At 35.5% G+C, this 26,289-nt stretch overlaps 1 protein-coding gene across 1 annotated transcript in view; it reads left to right on the forward strand.

The window, feature by feature from the left end:
• dally (division abnormally delayed protein) overlaps nt 1-26,289 on the forward strand; it is a 219,796-nt gene that overhangs the window by 63,421 nt on the left and 130,086 nt on the right. Inside the window, exons 3-4 of the mRNA XM_033482407.2 lie at nt 3,136-3,706; nt 8,941-9,142. Of these exons, the coding sequence (XP_033338298.1) occupies nt 3,136-3,706; nt 8,941-9,142 (773 nt within the window). The remainder of the gene's footprint in view (nt 1-3,135; nt 3,707-8,940; nt 9,143-26,289) is intronic.

Here is a 26,289-nt window from a genome sequence, read left to right on the forward strand (position 1 = left end):
TGAACTGTAAAAACATCCGCATAAATGCTCGAACGACCGAGAAGATGTGCGAATAATCGAGTGAACGAGAAATTGATGTGAATTTATATTAAAAAAATACTGGTGTTAATTTCAATTCACCGCGGCTTTACTGACTTGTTCTATTCATCGACGTACCGGGTCGTTATGTTATATTGAATGAAATTCGAATGTAAGCATCGTATTAAGCAATTGACGCTTGTGGCCCTACACATATTTGATATCAATAAAATTGGATTAGTTTAGTGAATGCTCTCGTTAACGTTACTGCCCCGCGTTTACGATGTACCCGTTGTTACGCTAACTATAAACTCTTCTCACCCTTGTAATTTCCAGCTACTTCGAGGAACTTGTTACTGTTACGGCGATACTTTTACGATCGATGTACCCTACGATGTACTTGCGATAACTATGAAATTTCCTCTTCTTGCGAGTTTGTTGTGCAGAGACCATGGCCTTGCGTATTTTAGCCTGGAAGCGTGGAATTATTCAAGTTGTTAACGTACGCGACTACAGTACAACACGCTGGTTACAATTGGGGACACTAAACTACTGCTGCTTAAAAATACAATAACAGGATTGCGAATTTTATTTGCTGATAGTAGGTAAATTAAAAGTTTTAAGGGTTTCAATATATTACTTTCAATCTACTAAAATTATTAAGGAAAGAAATATACTATTTGATTTCTACTTATCACAAATAGTACAATAGCACAATGTACAAAGATCCAAAATGGATCAAAGATACAAAGGCCCACAAAATGTTGCCATTCCTTTATGACGAGTATACTCGTCAAAACAGCTAACTGGTTAAGAAGCATATACGTACTAAGAAGTATATAGTCCTTATTAAATTACATATTTTATAAAAGTGTTGTTTTTCAACAAGACATGAAAAAGATCGAACAGTGTAATTACAGTATACAGTATAATCATGGTATCTTACACGCTTTTCGAAGAGATTACAACGGCTGACTGGTTAAGTTCCTCTCTCTGTATTTTTTTCATTCCTTCATTCCTTTCATTCCTTCTTCAGGGGGTTTATCATTTTCGTTTGTATAAATAGAGTTGTGAAATTTTTCCGCGAATTTCACGCGTCTTTCAGCAGAAGCGTCGTGGTACACTGGATGCTTCTTCAAATTAACCGTGCCAATGAAACGAGTAACAGGAATATCGTATCATAGGACGGTTGTCACGCCCACTTTTATCTACACAAGGAATTTTAACGCGAGCCTTATCTACCACGAAGAGATCATATTACGTTGACAAAAAAAATTAGCCTTCAGAAAAACAAATATAATCACGAAAGTTGATTTTTGGAATTTATTAAGCGTACATTCGGCGATTTAAATTATCTGTTACTTTTTGCATTATATGCATTCATTATTCTTGCATCTTCATCAGTTTAAGCGCAATAAGAATATAGAGATACTCAGAGTACAAATTGAATGAACAAATGTATGGAATACGTATGCAGATCACTAGAGATGCGATAATTTGGTGAATGTATAGACTTAACAGCCAACGTATTCACATGCTAATTCAGTAGGTAAACATATTCGTAAACAATGAAACTGAAATTTTTACAAGTACGAGCATACATTTCCACACGTAATTTGGAAGAAGTGTGCAGCCACGAGAATACGTAAATTTAAATGACCGCTTTTGTCTGCAGATGTGTATGCCGACCACATAATAAACGTGTACTCAGGCACTGAAATTTAAACTTTTACAAAGTAGAAGCAGACGTTTCTCCGCGTCACGTAGTAAAAATATGCAGACAGTAGAATGTGTCGATTCAAATGGTCACTTTTGCCAACAGAAGTGTTCGCCAACTATACAACTTCGTTGCGAAAGTTTTACTCCCATAACAACAGGTAGCTTCTGTAGGAAATGGAATATGATTATTTTAAAAAGAGAGTATACACGGTTTTAAAAGAGATTTCTTTTAGGATTATACATATTTTTGGTATACAAGGTGATCCACGCAATTGTTTCAAGCCACAACTCCGTTCTTAACGCATTTACGAAAAAATGACTCGAAGAGCACTACAACTGTAGGCAATATTGGATTTTTTGTTAAGTGCATCAGTGCATGTGCAATTAATGGAGAAAAGTTTGAGCACCTTTTTCGGTAAAGACATTTTTTTGAAAATATTGCATCGTTTCTTTAAATGGAACCGCATATCTTTTATTGCACACATCGGTCCCTTTCTGTGCATTCTGCGTAGAATATTATTAGGATATTGCAAACAAATTATTAGTTGTCGAAATATTTTCAAAAAATGTCTTCACTGAAGGAGATACCTAAACGCATCTCCATTACATCGTAAACATTTCTGATGACGTTATTTTTATTGTTTGCATAACTGCGTTTAATGTTTCTATAGCTATTGCTGCACACTCCAGAATTTATTCAAATCCTGCAAATTCTGTGAAGGATCATACTGGAATGTATGATCCTCCTAGAAATAGAAAAGTTTCATATGAAATATCTTTTGAAATAACGAATAGTTCTCCACATAATTGCATGCAGTGATTAAAATGGAACATTCTGTATAAAGAATTACATCTCCAAAACATAAACACTGCGATTCTTCAGTTCTTAAATTGTTCATTTCATTAAATATCCTTGTAAGATAAAATCTGATTAAAAATCCTATTAGGACTGTTTAATATTATGTACGTATTCTCTCTAACTGTAACCCACTATCGTTTCAAAAGCGATTTCTACGATTGGAAGTTCTCCTTGTTAGTCCGGATATCTGAGATTCGCCTGCATGAATTTTTGTGATAAATTCACAAAGTCCGCAAGCCCGCTAATAATAATTACTGGAAATAACGAATCGGGGTGTGCTTCGCCCCTGTAAACCTGAAAGTAGAGACGTTGAACTTAAATCCAAAGAACACGAACCATCCATCTCAGTTGCCGACTCACTGATGGCATGATTTTCCGCGATCTAAGAAGGAACCGGGCACGGTTGATCGGTATATTGATGAATTTAATCGATCGTTTCCCGCGTCATGTGTGTACGTACCCGTCCGCTCCGATTTTTCCGCGTTGTTACTGCCGTGTCGGAATGCAGCCGCTATCAATGCCGTTGTTTTTGCTTGCAGAGACCGTGACGATGCTCGCGAGACAATCGGAGAACAAAACCCTGACCCTCTTCAATCAAGTGTACCGCTCGATGGCGGTTTTGAGCAGGCCGTCGATAAAAGCGCTGTACCAGGCGATGGTCGATTACGTATCGCCGCAGAACACGCCGGACACCTTGGAACAGCCGCTCACGAGGGAGATGCTTCAGGAACGGTTCGTCGAGTTCTTCACGAGGCTGTTCCCGATCGCGTACCACAACGCGGTGAACCCGCGCGAGTACGAGCAGGACTTCACGGAGAAGTTCAAGACCTGCCTGTACGAGACAATGGACGAGATCCAGCCGTTCGGCGACATACCGAAGCAGGTCGCGAACTCAGTCAGCAAGAGCCTGGAGGCGACAAGGGTGCTGGTGCAGGCGTTGACTCTTGGCAAAACCATCCTCGAAAGGATCGACGGCGTTCTGTTTTCCGGTACCACTCCGCAGCTGGAAGCCTGCTATGACGCGCTGCTCAGAATGACTTATTGTTTGAGGTGTAAGGGCTTTGGACCCACCGTCATGCCCTGCAACGGATTCTGCACCAACGTCATGAGGTGAGTATCATCCATTCCATTATCTCACTCGCGCCTTACACGCCTCGGCCAGGTATAACAGAGTGCTTCGAGAATCGATTTCCAGCGTTGAGCATTGCGTATTATGGTAGCGTCTTAATCAACTTTCTCTACAGCGTCGTAGAATACTTTTTGACTTACGTTTTGACTTCCAAAGTTTTAAATGGTTTCTATAGGTACCCTGATATTTTATCCAAGTTCTATTCAAATGCGTTGCAGACCTCACGGAGATGCCATTTATGGGAGTATTCTAGTATTTTGCGAATAAACTACGACACCTTTTGCAGTCACACAGGGTATATAATTATAATTATGAATAATAATAGTTTGGGAACTTGTGCGAAAAAAATATAGGTTCACTTAATATTTTTGTATTTGTATTTAAAAAGTATTGAGCGAACCTATGTTTATTTCGCAGAAAATTTTCAAATTTTTGTGATATTTATATTTGTAAATTATATTATTTAAACCTATTCATAACAGAAAACAAAAATGTTACGTAGAACATTCTGTTATATCACAAAAATGAGACGAACCTTCCATTATTTCGGTCACATATTTTTATTACTTTATCTGTATAGGCGCCAGATCGAAGTAGTGTTTCAAGGTCACCCAATTTCAGATCGCGCGCATCAATGATTTCGACTTTCGGCGGAAGAAGTTTCGTCTCTGGTTGAATACCGTGCGGTTACGTTGCTCTTTACGGGTTAACAGGGTCGGCATGATGGTATTCGCGGTCCCTAGACACTCGTATATTCGATCCGGCCACCCTTTCCACTTCCACCACCTCGCAGCAACGTACTACTAAACTATCCTAGCGGTATTTTTTTCTTCTTTTTTATTAACCCTAGAAGAACCAAGTCTCGGGACTAAGTAACCTGTCTGTGTATATAACCATTTACTTCGGGCACCTTTCTCTGAAATAATACTCGCATCAAAGGGAAGGCCATTCCTCGATATTGATCTAAGAAGCGTAAATAACGGTGAAGTATTTCATCGGGAATATTTAAAAGAAATAATTTATATGTTGGAAAATTTAAAGATATATAGAACTTAAATAGTGGTAAATTGAAAAACATAATTTATAAATGTGCTACTAGAATTTTTTCTGAAATAATACATTTTATTAATGTGAACGTGATTTTTCTACGTCAATCTGGAAAATGTGATTAGGGGCAAACTATTTTTTTTCCACAAATTGGAAATTTTACGAAAGTAATTTCAATGTTCTACAACTCTTTTGCCCGAAATAATACTTTTATTAAAGCGAAGATGACTCTCCGTTGTCGATCTAAAGAAGCTTGAACTATATTTTCTCTTACAAATGGAGGATTTTAAGAAAATTTAAATATTGCAAAATTTGAGGATGTATTAGACATTACTTAAATATTAAGCACGATTCGATATTTCGACTATTTTTGTCATTGACATTGATCCCTACGAAATGTTTGGAAATACATTTCGCTTGGATATAAATATATAAATAATGAAACGAAACTTTTGATCGAAATTTTTTGAACGAAATCATTTTTCGATAGGAAACAAATCGAAATATTTATTTGCTACTTCGAACAAATGAAGGGAAATGTTTAACCGAAATCTGAATACGAGGTGATATTAATAACATATCACGTTTGATTTCATTTAATTTCTCATCGTTCTTGCGGAGTTGTTCGAATAAAGGAAAGCGAATTTATCGATTTGTGTCAAAAATGCTTCGGGGACATCATTTAATAACAGTACTGTCCGATGCTTCGTCATGCCCTTGGTTCAGAAAATAAAGGAGCTCGCATAACTCCTCTGGCGGCATTTATTTCTTCCGCCCTTAACGATCCGCTCTATATTCCATGTTAACTTCGGTTACTTTCACTTTCTTTTATAGTCTTTGATGACCCGTTCCCTCCATACTTGTATTTACAGAAATACCTCGAGTCGTCTGGTCAGTCCAACCTCCTGGCTATGCTTAAATCTTTCAATTTCCACATTCGCATAGAAATTATATGGAATTTCGTTAACAATGGTTGAACATTAACAATCTTGATCTGTCGCTTATGTTTGTAATTACCTGAAGGTCTTAAATAATTAGATCAATTTAATATTGAATATACAGTTACTCACAAAATTAAGCGTATTCCTTTTAAAACGCAATAACTTTTTTAAAACTGGACTAAGTCACTTGAATATTTTTTTTTAATGATAGTTGGACTAGTTCACTGAACGATGACCGAAATGCTTTTTTTAAATTTTGCTATTACTTGGAATGACAAAAGAAAATTAAAATTCTCGTTTTTTAACTTTTTTATCTGTATAATAATAATAATAATATATATATATATATATATATATATATATATATATATATATATATATATATTATATATATAATATACTTTTCTATCTGTATAATCTATATAACGTAAATATAAAAAGTGCCACTCATAGATCTTGGTAGCTTATATGCATGCTAAAAATTTTATCAAAATTGGTTGACGTTGTTATGAGTTACAACAAATTAAAGATGACAAAGAACGCAGTGTTATCACGATTATGACCAAAAACTGGAAGAAATCTGCAGTTTTTGAAATCTTTCAACGTCTTTAGCTCGATTATGGTTTAATCGATTTTGATCAAATTTTTATCACACACTTATCGATCGACAGAAATGATTCGATTACTGATTTAAATACAACGAAAGCCAGTGGTTCGTTACGCCGAACTTAAAATGCTACTTCACAAAGTACTCATCTGTATTAATATTTATATAAGCATGCAATTAAATGTAAATCTGGAAATACTTGCGCGACGTAATTGTAACGATCGATTTTTGCAAAATGCTATGATTATTTATGCATGCGTGTAATCGCGTAAATTTAATGTTCCGCGGCATTTAGCAAAGGGGCAAACGAATTCTTGTCCGGAGGAAACCGGAGACAAATAAACTATTCAAGATTCATGTGATGCAAATTGTAAATATCCACGAGCGCGCTTTTGTATCTAATGTTTCGATCGATCGGTTTTCCGGATTTCGAATTTCGGATGAAGCCAGTGTTTACAAACGTCAACAATGATGGACATGTTTCGTTTACTAAGTACTCTTACATAATTCTTAACTTCGATGTTTGTAAACACTATCTCGGACGGAGGCAACTGCGGTAGAAGAATAGACGACAACTAAATCCATTACAAAGATGAGCAAACTTTAAAGTCGATTTTCTCGAAAACGGAGTCCCGAATAAAAAGATATTATACCAAATTTTTTTCTTATGTTTCTCACGTAAAATCATCCCCTGCTCAATTGTACTACGAATTCCGGCCCACCACCCAAAAATTAATCCCGAAAGTTATATCAAAAGGTTAAATGTGTTTCCATATATTACACATCTTTTTTTTACATGCGTATACTATGTAATTTATATTTGTTCATGTATTTCTATTATAATTATTAATTTTATATACACAGAAGGGATTAATACCTTCATAAGGCACTAAAATCCGTGCAAGTTTACTTCGACGAGAGGCGTAGGTACATCAGTTCGGAAAAAGTAATTTATGCTTCTCCGTCAATGATCAAAAGTATAAATTAGTTTTACGTTCAGCATCAAAGTGGCAGATTAATGAACTTGGAGGTAACTTTAAACAGCCTACCTCTATAGTTAATATTTCGGTTATCCGACTTTCGAATGAGGAAACTTTGTTGAAAAAGTGCGAAATTCGTTCTCACTGCTGCGGAATCTTTTTTGATCTATGATAAACTCGGCGATCTACTCATCGCGTTATCTTTGCAATTTTCGCCGAGTGCATATGTTTACAAGTTTACTTAATGACTAAAGTAATTAAAGTTATTACTAACTTGCATGTCATAATAACTTGCCTCTCCTGGTTGGCCACTTTGGGGTAATTAATATTAGCTGGCTGCCTTTTAATTATAACCGTATATTCGTTCGATCACGAAGTGTTTTCGTTTAACGAGAGTCGGTAGACTGACTTACAAATATCGTTTTACACTGTTAATTATCAAGATAAAATATTTTATTTGAATACATACAGGGTGGTCTTCCAAAATCTGCCACTTAAATTACTCGAAACCTTTACTTCTATAGAAAAATATTTCAAATAAACGTTATCGGGTATGCAGTGGGGCATACGCTGATATATTTATTTTTGGTCTATATTGCTTTTTTTTATCGAGATTGTCATAATTGTTTTCTTTGTATCACTTATTAGTTTCTTTCTAAAATCTAAACTTCGATTATTTATAGTAACTACCAGTTACCATAACTATACCAGCAATTGTAAGTGTCCATATCCGTTATCCGGGGCAACTAATAATTGCTTGGTCGTGATCCGACATGATTTATGTAATAGTCAATTAAGAAGTTGTAGCGTTTTAATGTAGTACTTCTCCGTTACATGTTTATGTAAGATGTCATAGGTATTTGTAATTGGTTTACTTGATACTGTCACTTACCTGCCTGGTTGTTGTCGGTTATGTCGTGACAGGGAGTTGTGTCTTGCTTATGCGCGAAGTATCACACTACACCTAACAGAAATTATGTGATTGCAATCATCAACGTGGTTTGTAATAAAATTTGAAATCGAACTCTTCATTTGTCAAAAATAAAATGATACTCATTTATTAGAATCCGAGAATTATAAAAATCTGTTCAAATAAAACGGAGGGATATTATAACACTTCAAATTCTTTTTACGAAGAAGGCGATAATAGAAATTACCGAATAATTTTCTCATGTCTGTGGATAAACAGAATCACCGTATTGTGATACCGTTCTATTAATGCAGTATTTGTGGAAATCATAAAGATTACATGTAAAATATCTGCATAAATAGTAGCAAAATCTGGGTTACCTTTGCTCCAGATTCATTGGAAAAAGTTGCCGCAAAATTGACGATTCCTTCGATGAGTTCGGTTAATCGATGTTCTACAACCAATTTAATTGTAGAAACATCCCTCGAAACCTTCGCACCGATCTATTAAAACGTGTTAGGGCAGTCAAATCCGGTAGATCCTGTCTTATGATCACCGTCGTAGCGTTGGCGATTATCGAACCATGGTTAGCCCGCAGCTAAATAAGTAAGCGTCGATAGAAATAGCTGAAAAAAGGTCGAGGTGAAAAGGTGGCTCTGAGCGGTGAAAATAAGAACGGCGGAGCTAGTAGGAACGGTTTGCAATAATTTTAAGATTATCGTTATTGCAGAGGCTGCCTGACGGAGCGGGCGTCGGAACTGGACCTCGCGTGGTCCGGCTACGTGGAAACGGTCGAGAGGCTCGTTGTGGCGGTCGACGGTCGTAACGATCCGTCGGGCCTGAATGCCGAGAAGGCTGTCAGACAATTGGACACCCGCATTTCGGATGCCATTATGCACGCGATGGAGAACGGGCCGCAGCTCGAGGAGAAGGTGAGTACCCGCCAAAAGGATTCCAGCACACTCGTTATCTCCCTCGTCCCTGTACACTACACATACACTCTGCACTATACACGCTATACACATATCCATGGTCTTCCTCCTGTCTAACAGGCCGGGCAGGCTTGCGTCACTTTTATTTCGCAAGTGGCTTTTTACTCGTCTCTACGCGCGAATTGCTTTATACTAATAGCAGCTTTCATTCCGTAGCCAGAATTACTGACTCTCCGGCGAAATTTAATGATTCTCGTTGCCACCCCTGAACGGAAAGCAGTCGATCGAAACGAACCTCTGTTGTAGGTAGTAATAGTAGTAATAATAGGTAGTAATAGTTCTAACACTTACAACTGCGTGTGTTTTCTTTAATGGCGAGGGACGGAAATGAGATAGTTATGTCGTTTATGCCACGGTGAAGTGGTGTGTAATGCCTAAATGAGTAGTTACGGATCCTGTTTTCCACATTTATGGAATTTGAAAGTGTGACGATTTCTATGGTTGTCATTGAAAAGTGGTACAATCTTTTATATTTATTAATCAGATAAGAAGAAGATTTATTTTAACACTCTTCAAATGTCGTTGTACATCATATTGGATAATCTGTCCGGGTTTATTTTAACACTGGCACGCTGCCACAAAAATTGTTATTTGACTATCTATGTTTTGGAAATTAATTGAAATTTTCACGTGTTTCATTAAGGTCTATAGAGAAACTAATGTGTTTAGAAAGGGTCCTTTAAAAAATATGTTGAACCGGTATTGGTAAATAACATTATAAATGATCGTAATGGTGGTTATGGATGTGTTGGTTCTTTCCATTTTTGGAATTTGAATGTTTGATGATTTTTGTTATTGCTTTAAAGTCGTTGATAAATACTACATTCTTTTTATGTGTTTGATAATTTATCTCTAATTTTCTATAGTATTCTTTAAATGCGCACACAATGACATTTTTCACTTTTCTCCAACAATCGGAAATTAGATTTACATTGCATCTCGTGAAAAAAATTATGTTCCGTAAGTTCAATTTCTAGCAAATCTGGCAATCACATTTAAGCAAGTATAATGTAAACTATGTCATCAGGAGCATTGTACAGTGTTCATATTTTATATGCATACTGACGTATACAACATCATGAAATCACGTTTGTGGTTTATTAAAATCGTCCAAGGTTTATTAAATTTGTTTTATTAACGTCAGCTTTTTGTCACCCTAATCTCTTGACTGCTGCAAGCTGCATGACTAAAAGTTAAGACTTATCGCTCCTACGAATTTTTTAATAAAAGTTCCTTCAAGGAAGCAATAGACTGTACAATAGTAAATTTAGAAATGGGAGAAATGTGAATAAACGTTTGCAAAATCGTATTGCAGAACCGAATACGTAAATCATTTTTTATTCTTCAAAAATACACGGGTATTAATTCTTTTTTAATTGAACAGTGTTGGTTTTGTCGGCAGCAAGTCTTTCAAGGCTAAATAAAAAAAAGTAGAATTTCCTTATTTTTATAAGTATCTATTTGAATCATTTTTTTAGAAAGCATCATGGAAATATCATTACACTAACATCGCATTAAGAGTTTGTTATTTAAAATAATTTACTGTTCATTAAATTATTTATTACAGAGCACTTTATGTTATTTGTACTGTAAATTAATTCTCTTTTATCACCAGTTCAATCTTCGTTTTTTCTAACGTTTTCGATACTCTGTAATTATGTGTATAATGTTGCAACCGCGGGTCTGCAGATCTGATAATTATACTAACAATCAAGCCGATCGATAGAACATTCACCTTATGTATAATATAGCTTAGACGACGGTATAGTTACAAAAATCTACTGCCTCATAGCATTTTTTGCGGTTCGATCTAATTGCTTAATTATAGTGATTTTCTTCGTGGGTTTTACTGAACTAGTTGACAACGATATGATAATACTTCGTATAATTCAGTAGCCATAATTACTATAACTACTGTATTTCTTTACATTCTTTTTTACAAAACGATCCTGTCACCAGAAATTGCACTGGAGTTAGAATTATTTAACTGTCATGTACAAAATTGAGCGAAACATGAGACACAATGGAGCGTAGGTAGATTTTTGATGATACAGGAAATTCAAAACATGAAGAAACGACTTCTTTTTATTTGACACTTCATTATTTAGATGATCTAGAAGTTCACAAGTTTTAGAAGAAATATAGAATAAAATTTTTTCATACAGAGCTTCATTTCCGTGCAAATCGTGTTCGAGACTTGATTTTCTTGAAAATGAAAAATTGCATGAAAAATTTTTATTCTATATTTTTTAGTTTAATGTGAAAAATCGCTTCTTTGCCGGTTGTACAACAATTATCCAAACACCCTGTACATACTTTTATGAAATGTATTTATCCATAGATATTCATATTTTATGTAAGAAACAAAGAAATATGTACTATTCATATGATATTATCATGTAGGTATTTCCTCTCGAATGTTAAAACTGCCTGGATGGTAGCTAATAAATAAATTTTGAGCGAAAGTCGGCAGTCTCCAACAAATTCGTATTTGCTGACTAAAATCGGGAACAATGTAATATTTGCCATCGTGTCCAAACAACCAAGCACCTATATATAGAATTGCACTAAATATACACGTGGGAAGGATCTAAATTCCAATTTCCGACGCGACCTGCAATAATGCTGAACAATCTGAATTTAATTAGAATTGAACACGCAAACATTTCGCGTAAGTTGACAATTATATGTCCGTTCGAAACGCACCTTGGGAAAGTTCTGGATCGTAAATGGGAATGTTCGCGCGACGTACAGTGGGCTGGAGGCCCGTTAATTGTCTCCAAAATTATTTTAGCGTTATTACAAGGTTTAAGGTCATAGTATATAAGTATGTCATCGCATTCGACTCGGCATCAGTTACAATATTATGCAATCAAAAATATATGTTAATATTAAAAAAAGAACCGAAATAACTTCAATTACTCTTGTAAGAAAAATTTTGTTTCTGAAATTTTATGTATTAAAATTTCAAGACAAATGAATACCGATGAGCTTTTGTTGCCAGATAACAAATAATATCAGATAATACCTTTAATTATTATTTTTCATTAAGACCCATGTCTAACACTTCTAATCATGTTTTTAAAATCCTTCGGAAAGTTGAAACTGTTTAAATGTTGCTGAATTCGTACATGGATTACAGAATGTTTAGGAACCAATTAATTGAAGAGAATACGCCTACTATTATACATATGAAATAGTATGACATAACGATGTCATAACCCATAATGAGTTTTTAGATTAATTGAAATCACCTTGAATTTCCAAACTTTGTCTTTAGTGCGATACCCCTCCCCCCTCCAGATATAATTATTAAAAATGACTAATATTTTGGATTTTGAATCCTTGAAGGGTTATTAATAAATGTATACAAAAATCCTTTCGTAATGCAACACCTTAGAAATGTAATTTTGACCACGATAAACGGGTTTCGAGACCATTGTGGAACGTGGCGGTTCTTCCTAAATACAAGATTAAGGGAAGGAGCGATTTCCAAAAAGTTCTCGCGATCATTTATATTAACAGCCCCCAATCCGCGCCGGAATTGATATATCGAGACCCGCAAATTGGCTCTGCCCGTTTCCCGTCTAAATAAAAAGCGAATTTATGGAAATACGTATAATGCTCCGAGTCGCGTGATACTGGTTCTCATGGGCCCCGGAGCGTTCTTCGCCGGCCGGTGCTAATATCAATAACAATGAAAACGAAATACAGCGCGCAGAAGTCCGCAGGTAAATGCCGCGACACGAATCGGGGCTGACAAAACGAGCAGGACGATCGGAGGAATTCTCGAGTACCGCTCGAGAAATCGCGAAGAATGGTCACTGCAGACAGCACCGTTTATTTTGCGGACCGTCGAAAATTTTTTCGTGATATCATCTTTCTATGTACCGGGTGCATTCGTGAAAGAAACATCCCCTTTTGTTCCACGAAATTTAATTCTTTGTTTACTGAAAGCCTATCAATAGGCTTTTTAATGAATTATTCCGAAGACAAGCTCAGTAAATATTAATTTTTGAAGAAGTTGTTTATAATTTATAATTGCATATTTTTTAAATTACTGTTAACTCGATTTTGGATTTTCTGTATCATTTGTGGTTGATCGAGTAAAAATTTCGAACATTATAATCACGTTATGTTCGACCAGGAGTTCTTATTGTTTGCTCTTTCTGTTTGTGAAAACTTTGTTACCAGTGTAACGCGAGTATTCAGTATACTTTTGCTGTAAGCGAGCAGCTAAACGGCAGATTCATAGCAATTATATTTCAAAGTAAACAAACATTCTATTCTTTTAAATCGTTAAATTATCACAGTTTATAAGTGAACATCAGTTTTGATGAATGAAGAAAAGGCGTGAAAACAAGTGTTCGACAGGTTTAAAAAATATTGCAACTTAAAACACTAATAACACGAAGAATTAGTGATCAAAACTTTAAGCGACAATAATTGTAAAGTGAAAACGTATGACATGTGGCGTTCTCCCTCGGATAAACACAGATACACATAATGTGAAAAAATTATAAGGCAATGTTATTTTAAGTAAAGTAGTTTATATAATTACTATTTACGTAATTACGCTAGCCGCATGTATTGCGTACCTGATCCTATTAAATGTAAGTGGTCTGTCAGCTTCACGACTCTGGTCTGGTTAATTTTCTAGTTAGTTTTCTAGTAATCTTTTTTTGCTAGTTTTCCAGTTAGTTAAGAAACCCTTTGCAACTATTGAGATTCGTTTACTATTTATCTAAACGAGCAATTTTAATACCTTCTTTTGTGATACGCTTACGAGATCAGCTGATTTGCGACCATTTCGCGGATTTAATTAAACTTCGCAGAATAAGACATCTGTGTGAGTGAAATCACGAGTAGCAGAAACAGCTATGGAAATGTTAAGGCATTTGATTCGCGAGACAGTGGTAACATACGAGAAACTGCCTGCCGGGCATGTTTCACGGGCATTACATTTCTTACATTCTTCGCCAATATAGTTCTGTTTCGACGGGAATGTTGTTGCACGGTGAACTCGTGTGAACCGAATCACGCTAACTATCCTAATCTACTCAGTTTTCTGACGGACTCAGAAGAAAGAAAATATGTCTTCGCGCAAGATAAAGAAAATTGTCTACAAAAACGAATACTCGTATTAGTACATTTCTACGCAATTTCTCATATTTTTGCATGAATGAATGCTTCGATATTTATCGCTAATTTTATTCTTAGGGCCAAGCAAGGGATTTTGTATAGAATACTTACGGTGCGGGTCAAAAGTATTCATACACCTTTTAAAACGCAATGACTTTTTTAAAGCTGGACTTGAATTTTTTGGAGATGTTAAAGAGACTAGTTTACTGCATAATGACATCTTTTAAAAATTTTAGTATTACTTGGAATGACAAAAAAAAAATTAAAAAATTACGTTTTTCCAACATTTTTATCTGAGTTTATAACGAAAATTTAAAAAATGCCTTTTATGCATCTCGACATACTGACAATGCTATCGAAATCTATTCACAGTACTCTTGAAACGAATGCGGGAAATAAAAACTCATCGGATGGTCTTCTTTTATCGTAGTAATTAAACAAGTTACATTTTTAATATTGGTACCATACCATCATACGCCATAAAAAGTGTCCTAAACTTTCCTTGCTTCCTATACCTTTAATTTTTAAATTAAGAAACTAAGAAATTTCTTTCATTACATTCTAAGATGTTTTTTATTCAGAAATTTTTCTTAATTCTTTTCAATTCCTTTTTTTATCGAGAGAATTACTTTTTGTCATAAAATACTAAAATGTGATGCTAATCCAAAGATGTAAAGAAGAATTATGTAATTTAAAATTACTGTATAATATTACATGCAAGGCAATCAATTGGTGTGTGGGAAAACTGCACTTGTTCAAACAAATCAGTGATAAAGCAAGCAAACGTGGAAGAAAATATGTTAATAATATGAAAAATATGAAAATATGAAAATATAAATATAAAAAAAAATATAAAAAAATATGAATATATAAATATGAAAATATGTTATAGTAAAAGAACTGATCTATCGAATGTTTCAAACTAGAATTAGATAGATCGTTTAATTTTTTTTATTATCTTGTCCTAAATACAAGTGTCCCATTCGTGACAGTGTTTCCTTGTAATGTAACAACTCTATCTGGAATGATTATTTGAGAGAAAAGTATCGAATTCCTACTGTATATCAGTTATTGAAAAACCTACTTTCGATAAATGTAGTGTTGAAAGATCACACCGAATGATCGCAGCAGACAAAACGCTGAAAGTTGCAGACGAGAGCGTTATAGTTTCGAGAGCCACCGTGCCTCGGAACTGGTTCTGCCGTGATGCGAGACCAGCGGAGAAAATGCGCGAGCGTTGTGTCGATCTTATCTTAAGTTCTGCGTGTGTTGTGTTTTCGCGATAGGCAAGGCATATTGGTTGTTAGACGCGCCGATCAGTTGTTCCTCGCCGTGGCTGTTTTTGTCGGATGATCGACGTTCGCGCGTCGAAAAGCGAAATGCGTGCTGGTCCGAACGGGGAGGAAAAAATCGCGTTTGTCGAGGAGCAACGACTAGAAGCGGAATGAATAGACGCTATAAATTCTGATGCACGCTATAAATTTCACCGTGCACGATCATCCAACTTCTCTTTGCAGCGTCGGTTCGCATATTGTGTGCGCGATAGGCGAATGACACCAAGGGCGGCGTAACAATGCTCTTCGAACGACTGGTATCGAGCCGAGCGCAAAGGAGAAACGACTCGAAACGGACGATTTCGACGGGGAAGAACGATGCTAAATATAATATTAGCTTGTCGCAGACGTTCTGTCGATTTCTTTTCCTGCAGAGTGTTAAACACCGGCTGGCTGCCCGGTTGGCAGACTTCAGGATTTTTCGCTATTAAAAATAACTTCTACTATTTAATTGACATGTCTCAAGAATTTAAAGATAAATTCAAAGTGTCTTCTACCGATATAGATTTTTCCACGAAACAAATACCGAATCTTTTTTGAATATTAGGAGAAAGGGAAATGAAAATTCTGGAACTAGTTACTGTGTGCCTATGATGTACATCTAGGGTAGTAGATGTACCAGTCGTGTGGCCACGTTAAGGGTTTATATGAATTGCAATGCAAACATTCGTAACAGATTATTCGATACTTTTAGTTTTGATATCTAACTTACATTTGATAGGATAACAAAATGATTCAAGAATTATTATAGTACAAAGTTAGTAAAATACGCATTTTTCACCGATTGTGGCTACTTGTACACCAGTCCTGGCCATGTTTAGTAGCATAAATTTGTAATAAGGAATTTAAATGCAGCATAATTTATAAAAAACATGGATTTCCTATATTTTTGCTTTGTAGAGTTTGAAAATCTTTGTATTATAACATATAATGATATATGCATAACGATAAAGTAAAATTAGTTTAATTTGATATATTTTTAAAAAAATTGTTTTTGCGTTGTTTTTTTGCGTTGTTCTAGAAGGTATACACCCCGCAATTCCACCTATACAAAACAACGTACCTAAGATAGCAGAAACAACTCTGACTAGAAAAATTCCATTCACACAAGCGCTAGAAGTTTCTCCAATATTATAACCACTAACTCGAAAATTACAAGACGGCATGTAACTGGTTGTACGATATGGAAGAATGTTGTTTCGCAGTAAAGAATGAAATTGTTTAGTCGAAGGTCCTCCGTTCCTGGGATAATGAACTTTGAAAGTTTATTTGACACGCGTGCTGTTGCATACAAATAGCCTGACCAATCATCGTTTAACATTTCTACTTTTTGTTGTAGGACACAGATACTGTACATCTATTGAATAAATATTCGATGACGAGTATACTGAAAATTTTATTCCCTGTTTTGTGCTTACGTTTTTGTATAGAATTAGAATTAGAATTAGAATTCAAACAAAGATTCCATACATGATCTACTAACTAACTGTAAGTGTAAATGTTATTCGATCCTTTAAAATCAAAACAAAAATCCTGTGTGAACAAAAACACAATAACACTCGTTATTGTTACTTTTATAAACCAATATAAAACTATTGCTTTTAGTGTTTCGTAAATCTAGTTTTAGTACAGAATATTTCAAAAAATAATCTGCATTATGGCTCAACGATTGAAAGAAGTTAATGGTCAAGCAGGTTACCGTAGAAAATCTGAAATCACGTGTTAATTATAAAAAGTAAGGAAATATTCATTCATATTTTGACGTGATCGCACTGCACATACGATCAGAAATATGCGTACAATATTTATCTTCGGTGTTCCAACAATCTTAAGGGAGATTGCATGCTTTTGCTAAAGTACGTACGATTTATTGGTACGATCCTTCTAGAATACTCGTTTGGAATGTTACCAGAAAATTCATAAAATTGCTGGACTTATAGATCTTGTAAGAGTTGCGATGGTGTAAGCAAAATATACAGGCGTAATCTCGGTACTTTATGTTTCCGTGTAAGTGTCAGGCTTCTTTTAATTCGAGACAAGAGTGAGAATAGACCAAAGCGTACCAAACTGGATGAACCAGTGCCATCGGCACAGGAGCAAATTTATTGCGTAAGACCGACGGAATAGCGTCATCCGGGTTGCTCGGGGAATACTGCAACTCGAACAACTTACACGCTTCGTCGAGCGGGACTAACGATAGATTAGCATTTTCATCGGCGTCTAACGCTTACAAACTCATCACGTAGTCGCGTGACCATAAAGCCGCGCTCGTTCCTCCGTTCTTCACTTCTCCTTCCCTCTATTACACAATATGCGAGCTCGAATCCTATTTAGTCCGGATGCAAGTATTCAATCCGACCAATGTGTGCCACGTCGCGTTTCCACGGTTGGCTAAAGCTTGCGGAGAAAGTATTTCAAGCAATATTTTTATTATCGAGGCAAGCAAGATATTAGGTCGCTCGGAACGTTGTTTCGTTTTTCAACAAAATTTCGTTTTGTAAGGGTGCGAAAAAGAAACGCTTGATTCAACGTTTTGTCAATAAAAAACAGGGCTGCTACGAGCATATATGATTTCGAAGTTACTAAAACAATGTCAAAAAATTTTCTTCTTTTTTTTTACTCTAAACATTAAAAAATCGACTTTTGTTCCCTCGCGAAAGAACGAAACGACGCAATATTTGAAATTTATTAATACGCATAAAATCAAATGTATGTATGCGTGAAATGTACAATATTCTATTTTAGGATTTTTACGTATGACTTCGTCTATTCTAAAAGTGTAGTTTGGATAAGAACGTTCGTTTTCATTTTACATAGTGGACACATTTCTCGGAAGAACATTATAACAAGCTACAATTTGCATGGATAATAAAAACATTGTTCGATATGTCATTGTTCAGCAGATATAATAAATTCAATAACTTATTGGAAAAGTTCTTAACTGAATCTTAGTATATTTTTTATATACAGGGTGCCCCATAATTATGTTAATACCGGAAAAGGGTGATATCACTTTCTTCGCTTTTCCCATTTTCTTAATTTAATGTTGTTTGAAAAGTTAACTGAACCATGTGATGTAAATCTTAAAATCTTAACCTCCTATTGGCATGTATGTTTGTGCATACATATACAAGTTGCATACCGTCATCATGCATGCATGTAATGAAGTACATACGTAAGTACGTAGTGTATCCACATGTATATAATACATACATATGTAAATAACATTTTAAATTGTACGATATATATAGTTTAAATTATTCAAATTAAATAAGTAAAATTTATATGTATGTAATGTGTAGTATTTCTCTTATGCATATCTGTATCTTAGACCATATACAAAATGTCTCAAAATTATGTTATTTCCGGGAAATGAGAGATCCCTGAAGTCATTTGAAGTAATTTTTTCCTTACCGAGAATGCAATCCGCGGCTTTGTTTACTATTTATTAACGAAAAACACTGATCAATGAGAGGCGAGCTCGACTGGCGCTAGGCGGGCAGCCTAGGAACGGAACTGGGCTTTCGACCGCTCGTAGGCTCAGCTGCTTACCAACAACCCTGTGCTCACCTCTTATCGGTCAGTGTTTTTCGTTAATAACTTGTAAACAAAGCCGCGGATTGCATTTTTGCTAGGGAAGAAGATACTTCAAATGACCTCAGGAATCATTCCTTTCCGGGTGTTAACATAATTATGGGACACTCTGTATACTTAATCATATACAGTTCTTATTTTACAAAGACAAAATTTCATAACATTTGATTTCCTTTACTTCATAAAAGCGATCGCTTTCACGAAACTAAGTATGTCCGAAATAGTAGTGTAAAAGATACTGTGCACAAATTGATTGCTATAAATAAGAGACTTTTAATGAAACTTGTACCTATGGCTTCGAATTCAGCCAGAGTTGCTATGTATATTCATTTTATTCGAAATAATATTTTATCCGATAGCATGCCTTTCATCTCTTGTCCGGTCAACAGCCCATGGGCGAAAGCATTTCCACGATATTAGAAGCTTTTCGGCAGTTGATTAAATTGGAATACCTCGCTGGAAGTATGTTTTCAGAGCGGATATCAGCGCATCCCTTTTCCCATCTACCTCCTATTGCCTCATCCCCCTTTCATTTAGCTGCGTCTGTTCCAAGGAAGTTTGTTAAGCTGCATACTCTTTTATGCCTTATATTGGATTCCCCTCCAGCGGCCACGTGATTTTAATGCGTTCTAATTCGCCGAGAAACACTCCGCGTGATTGCTTCTTTTTGCTGTCTTGTACACTCTGGCCTTAATTGTTATCCGTTTAAGTGACAGAACCCATTATAATACGATCCTTAACACAGCATTGTACAGGACGTTTCCTTAATTTTCGCACACATTTTCTTCAGCACTTCTGTTAATCTGATAAAAAAGTTTATCGGTTTCCTGTCGACTACACGACAGTATATTGAATTAAAAGAAGATTATGTTTTCAATAAAACATCCAGGTTACCTGCAATTTTTTAAACGGTATTGCACATTCTTTGCTTCATATTATTGCAGTTAGTTGGTCAAGACGAATCCAACGACGTGCTCTATACCTTCAATGATGAAGTTTGTATATTTGATTATCATTGCGAAAACAATCGCACGGCAAGCTGGCGAAAGAACAATCGTTCTTTCACCGTTTAAGTACAAAATGTAATTTTCAAAAATCTTTCTCGCGCAGAGTTCGAAAATTGTCAAAAATTCCTCTCTAACGATACCAACAATTACGCAATAGAACATGATTTCACGTTCCGTCGACTCGATGGAAATTATACCTCGCAGGACAAACAAAATTCTGAAACGTTACAACGATACTTTCATCGGTTCGAAGTGCATGTAACTCCTAGAAGCACTTCCCCGTTTCCCTTTGTCGACTAGAACTTTGCTTTCCCCTCGGCGCGCCAGTAGCGATCTTATTTGCCGAAACGATACTGTTTGACACTCGCAGGTGTGCAACATAGTGCCGAGACTGACCAACATTCTCGTTTCCGGGCGTTGAAGCCACTTGGTTGTTCCCTTCTTCTTCGTCTTGTATTCTCCCCTTCCCTTTCTTCCGCTTCTTGGGCTCGGTTTGGCCCGCGTCGAAATAGGCGCCAGCGCGTGGAACGCAATTAAAACTTTCTCACAGAGCGCCGCTGCAGGGACGACGAAAGGACTCGCTCCGAAGGGGAATCCCTCCTTGCCAGATATCCCGTGGGTATAATACGGAATCGATTTACAACGGGATCGATTGTTCCAGTTGTATCCTCGCCGATCGCTTCGCAGGGAATTGGCCGGCCGATGCATTTTTCATTGCAACGATTATTGGCGATCGCTTTTAACGCGTTGATTACCGAGACTATCGCGATGCTTTCAGGATACATGATATATTTAGGATCTTTATGCAGCCTTTAGAATTCGTGATGATCGGACTGCGGATTTTTATGGTTATTACTAGATATCTCCATCACACACACACGAGGCAGACTCGTTAAAGTACGACGAGGACGTTATTAACTCGCTCGTGTGGTATTTTTAAAAATTATTTCTTTTCTTTTCAACTATGACTAAAAAGTAGAAAATAAACAAGAACAAAACAAAATTTTGTATAAAATACGCATGTATTTGGAATAAACAAGAAATTATTAATATGATTCATTGAGAATTTTTTAGTTGTACATTATTATCAAGGTCGCCCCATGTTTTTATTATTCGTGGTACAAAATTGTAGATAAATTTTGTAAAGAGAATTATTTGATCTCTTGTTTATTTTAAGCGAAAGCGTATTTTATATTAATGAAAAAAATATGTTATTTTTTTAATATTCGGTGAAGAGGAAAATTAAAACTGTACATAGACCCGATAATAATAGGATTTGAAATCTGTTTCATGGAAGAGAATTGAAAAATTGATTCTAAATAATCAATGAAATATAAAGTTCTGCCGAAGTTAATGTTACCTCGAATCTATTGAAATATATTTACACAATTCTGAATTTACACGAACGTCTGCAGTCTAGTAATTGCTCTAATAAATATTAATTGTTCGGTTTCATTAATTAAATTATTCAAATTTTGTGGAATTTTTGCGCCTGCTGTTTCGCCGGCGACGTGTTTGTTGTGTTAATTCTACTTTAAGGTCTGTTGCCTACACAGCATTTATAGCAAATGTGTACCGTGAACATCCAATTACCGAATGCCGATAAATTGTTAATAATTGCAACGGATATAGAAGAATCGTTTGAATAATGAACATTATTGTCCCGAAAGGGATTCGAATTTATGTAACTGTGGGTGCCGTAATTAGTATGGAATTCTGTAACCGGTTTGTTATTACATTGATATTATATTGACCAATAAAATCGTAAAAGTACGTAAATGTATTGTGCAACATTACTCTGGTAATTAGAACAATTGTTGAAAACTTGAAGTTGTGTCACCTAGATTTTGTAACATTAAAATATGTTTTAAATTCATGATTTTGGAATATAGCTGAAAAGAAATGAAAAAGGATACGAAACAAATTATTCGAATTAATGTCAATTAAACTGAAACGTTTGAAATACTGTAATCTATAAATATAAGTTCGTAGATACTTTATTATATCTTTATAACAAAAATACAAATTAATAATTTACTAATTTCGTATATCTACCATGGAAACACATCGACGGCATTTAGCTAATCTTTTTACAGGTTTCTTGGATTGCTTATAGTTCTCATGGATTTGTAATTTCATATCATTGTTACAATTAATAATAATGTGTTGATTCTATGTTAACCAATATAGCTATTTTTTACTTGACTTTTACTCGAAAAATACGCTGTCACCATGTGCCGGGAAAAATCTGGTACATCTTTGGTATAGTAGGTCGTCCGGAAAGTACACGCTGTTTCCTACAAAGTCTCTTTATTATTTTTTTTTTCCTCCGGAAAATTCTCGTTTCACTTTGTAAGCAAGCAGTTCTCCAGAAATTTTTCACGTGCACCATCCACGCGAGTTAGACATCATCCTTTTTATTTTGTTGCGGAATCCACAGACGAAAAAGCATGAAAATGCATAAAGTTTACCTTAACCACATTATGTTCACCGTGAGACAATAATTCGACTGGGAAATTTTATCTCGAAAAAAGATCGTATATATAAATAATCGAACCTTTGAGTAAAAGAATAACGATATGGTAAATTTGATTAATCGATCTTGCCGTTCTCCTTAGATTTATGTGATCCGAAACTGAAATTCATTTGTTGCGATAGTCAATTTCGTAATCAACAAGTAATCAATTTTGTAATAAGTAATAACTATCATCGCGAATAATACAAGATATTAGTAACATAAATCCCTACATAGTTTAAATACAGAAAGAAAACAAATTTAAATATACGTGTACTAATACATTCGCAGTTTAACTTTTATTTCCTGTATTATGTTAATTTTGCAAATTAAAATGTTGACCGTGTTATAAAAGTTCGGTACGAACGAAAGAAGATCTTACAAATTAGATTCCTCAAAAGTACTATTTACCTTCAGAATCGTCATTATAAATCATTTAAAACTCCTTCGCTTCGTGAAGAATCGTGTCAATGATCTCTCTTAACACGTTGCGCAGATGCTTCTTTAATACACGTCCGAACATATCTGGTCTTTTTCAATTCATTTCATTTTAAAAGCTCTTCTATAAAGGTTCATTAGATTCTAGAAAGCAAGTTTCCGATTAAAGTAATCCACATCTAATCGGGAACAGATTACTCGTTGGATGCACTTTCAGTCGAGAAAGATATCACCGCTGCTTTCCTCGGTGAGACATAAAAGAACGTTATTAGCTCTCACTGCGAATGATCCGATCGATCGAGCCATAAAAGTTACGGCGATGGCTGCGCTTTTCACAAAAAGTTCCGCGCATGGCTTCCGACTGTAATTCCCAGGAAATTTGAATCAGTCCGAGCAACGTCTGACGAAATAGATCGTAAAATAAGCGAATTATGTGATAGGTTCAGAAGCCAATCAGTATAAGTCCACTTTTCTTTGAAAATCAGTTACGCAGTGCAAACACATCTTTATCACAGGATCTTTATCATAGTAGCACTTATATTGACCATGGAATGACCAAACAAAATAAAGAAAGTAAACAGTTTTTAAATCAAATAAGATAATTAAATACTAACATCAATCTTTTTATTTAATTATAATAACAATTGTGTTTTGCATTATTAATGGCATTGGATCTACATTTATATTTACATCGACAGAATATGTGGGGTCCTACATTTTATGATGTTTATATCTTTCAGCACATCGAATGCGTGTAATCGAGTTGGATTCATAAAATGTTCAGCTATAATACCTCCAACAGAGGAGAACCTTGAATTTTTAATGTAGTATCACGCGAAGATTAGTTTTTCATTTAGCGAAATTAACTTTCATCCTTGTGACTAAATAAAGAGCGCAAAAAAATTGTATGCTTGACTGTACAACCCCAACGCGAAATTTTATCATAAACCGAATCAATTTATCGCATTTAGTTTTCGTGTTTTTTACTATATGAAAGTTATACTTAAAAAGAAACGCTGTCGATCCTTATTTTAGAATGTTTAAGGAATATCCAGTAATTTTCAGGACCGAACATAATAAATACTTTATCCCTCGGATTGCGGTTACCGGATCATATCGATCCAATGTGTTTAAATGGTCAACTAATTATTCAAATTGTTCTTACACTAAGAACAACAGGAATGCTATTAGGTTTGCGCTAAGTGTTTCCAAAAATATGTTTTGAAGAATTGGTGGGAACAGCTACATTTGAAATCATTGGAGTGTGCGGCACGCATTTTTATGGAATTTTTTAATCAGAAGGAATTTTTTAGTTTAAAAAACTATGAATATTATAAATTTCTTTACAATCAGGATAAAATGCACTATACCGCTAATTTAAGTATTAAACCATGTTATCTTTCTGTTCCATTGGAAAAATCATTAACAACAAAGTAGCTCTAATGATATACGCAAAAGAAACCGCAAAACGAGAAGGTTTCGCATGAAAGAATCTCTCAATGTATGTATAAAGGCAGTTTTGTTTCCACGAAATACTTTCGGAATTCCGTGGGTGCCTGATGCGTCGGTGTAACGATTGCAAATGTAATCGATATGAATCGATCTCCCGGCTTTGGATCCAGGACAAAGGTGCACCGAATGATCGTGCGGCTGTGTCTGTGCTCGGTATGCATTTGTGAACGGTAGAGAGACGAGGATGAGAGTGCTACTTTTTGTTCGGTCCGGCTCGTCGTGGAATCGGGAGTCCGCATACCTGTTCATACCTGTAGGCCGATTCTCGTGTTCGTACAAGGAGAAACTTGTACGAACATTCGGACGTGGTTTTATGTTTTATACATCGGGGATCGCTCCATAGTCATTTGTATCGTACGTCCATCATTAATACCGCGTATGATTAATGGTGATTATCTGCGAATATTATGTATAGCAGATCTGCATTTTCGTGCGTTGATTTAAACAGGCTGCGACTTGCAAATTTTACGTTGTTCATTAATTCTGAAATGATATAATGATTTTCACAATTATTACTGGCATAGGTACTGTAGCTATGATAAGTCCCAAATAAAGAAAAAAATGAAACTGTGAAGGTATATACTCCTTTATTCCAGCAAGTCAATAACGATGCATGTTCATAATTCCTGAACCCTTTTTGAATTTTAACAAATTTTTGAAGGTCAGTATTGTGCTAGGAGGAGACTGATGTTTTTATCCTCATACAAGCATATTATTGTAACATTGACCGTGACTTCAACACACGTTAATTAATAAATTGCTTACATATAAATACACAACTCGTGATTCATTTGCGACTGATTTTGACGAAACAGCGTTAAGATACAATGTCAAAGTGTAAATATTAAATTGCCTTACTCTTGGGAAATCTTTTAATTAGGTGTTCCATAATATCTACCTTTATCCAAGCAGTACACCGGAGTAATTTATTCGCACAGTCCCATAGCATTTAAAGTGAATTTCTTCAAGCGATAAACGCGTGAAACGTTCGGACAGACCTCTAATGCCGATAACGACGAGAACACGATCCCAATGGATCGCGTTACTTAACAAGATCATGGAAAAATAACGAGCCATGTTTTTTCTCGCAACCGATTAATCTACCGGGCAACCAGTATCGATCGGTCGGTGTTGAAAGCGCGACGCCTGCTCCTCTCGGAAGAATTTAGGATGACCTCGTGATTCTAACCCAGAATCACGAATCATTGGGAATATAACGATTCTTCTTCGAACGAGAATCGACTCTTGAAGATCGACTCGCAAATATTTCATCTGAAAATCAAGGAACTTGCGAGACAACGATAATTAATGTTATTCATTAGCAATTAAAGTACCGTAGTGCCTCGATCGTTGAACATTGGTTATTCGAACATTCGTTATTCGAACGTTCGATTATCTGAACATCAATTATTCGAGCTTCCTATTCTCCAAACATCGGTTATTTCAATGTATAATGTAGATTACAACTCATCGCAAAAAGTATTCGAACACTTTTGAAATCGCAATAACTTTTGTAAGGCTGGACTTACAACGGAAAATGACGTA

The sequence above is a fragment of the Megalopta genalis genome, chromosome 6 (genome assembly GCF_051020955.1).
Source record: "Megalopta genalis isolate 19385.01 chromosome 6, iyMegGena1_principal, whole genome shotgun sequence".
NCBI lineage: Eukaryota > Metazoa > Arthropoda > Insecta > Hymenoptera > Halictidae > Megalopta > Megalopta genalis.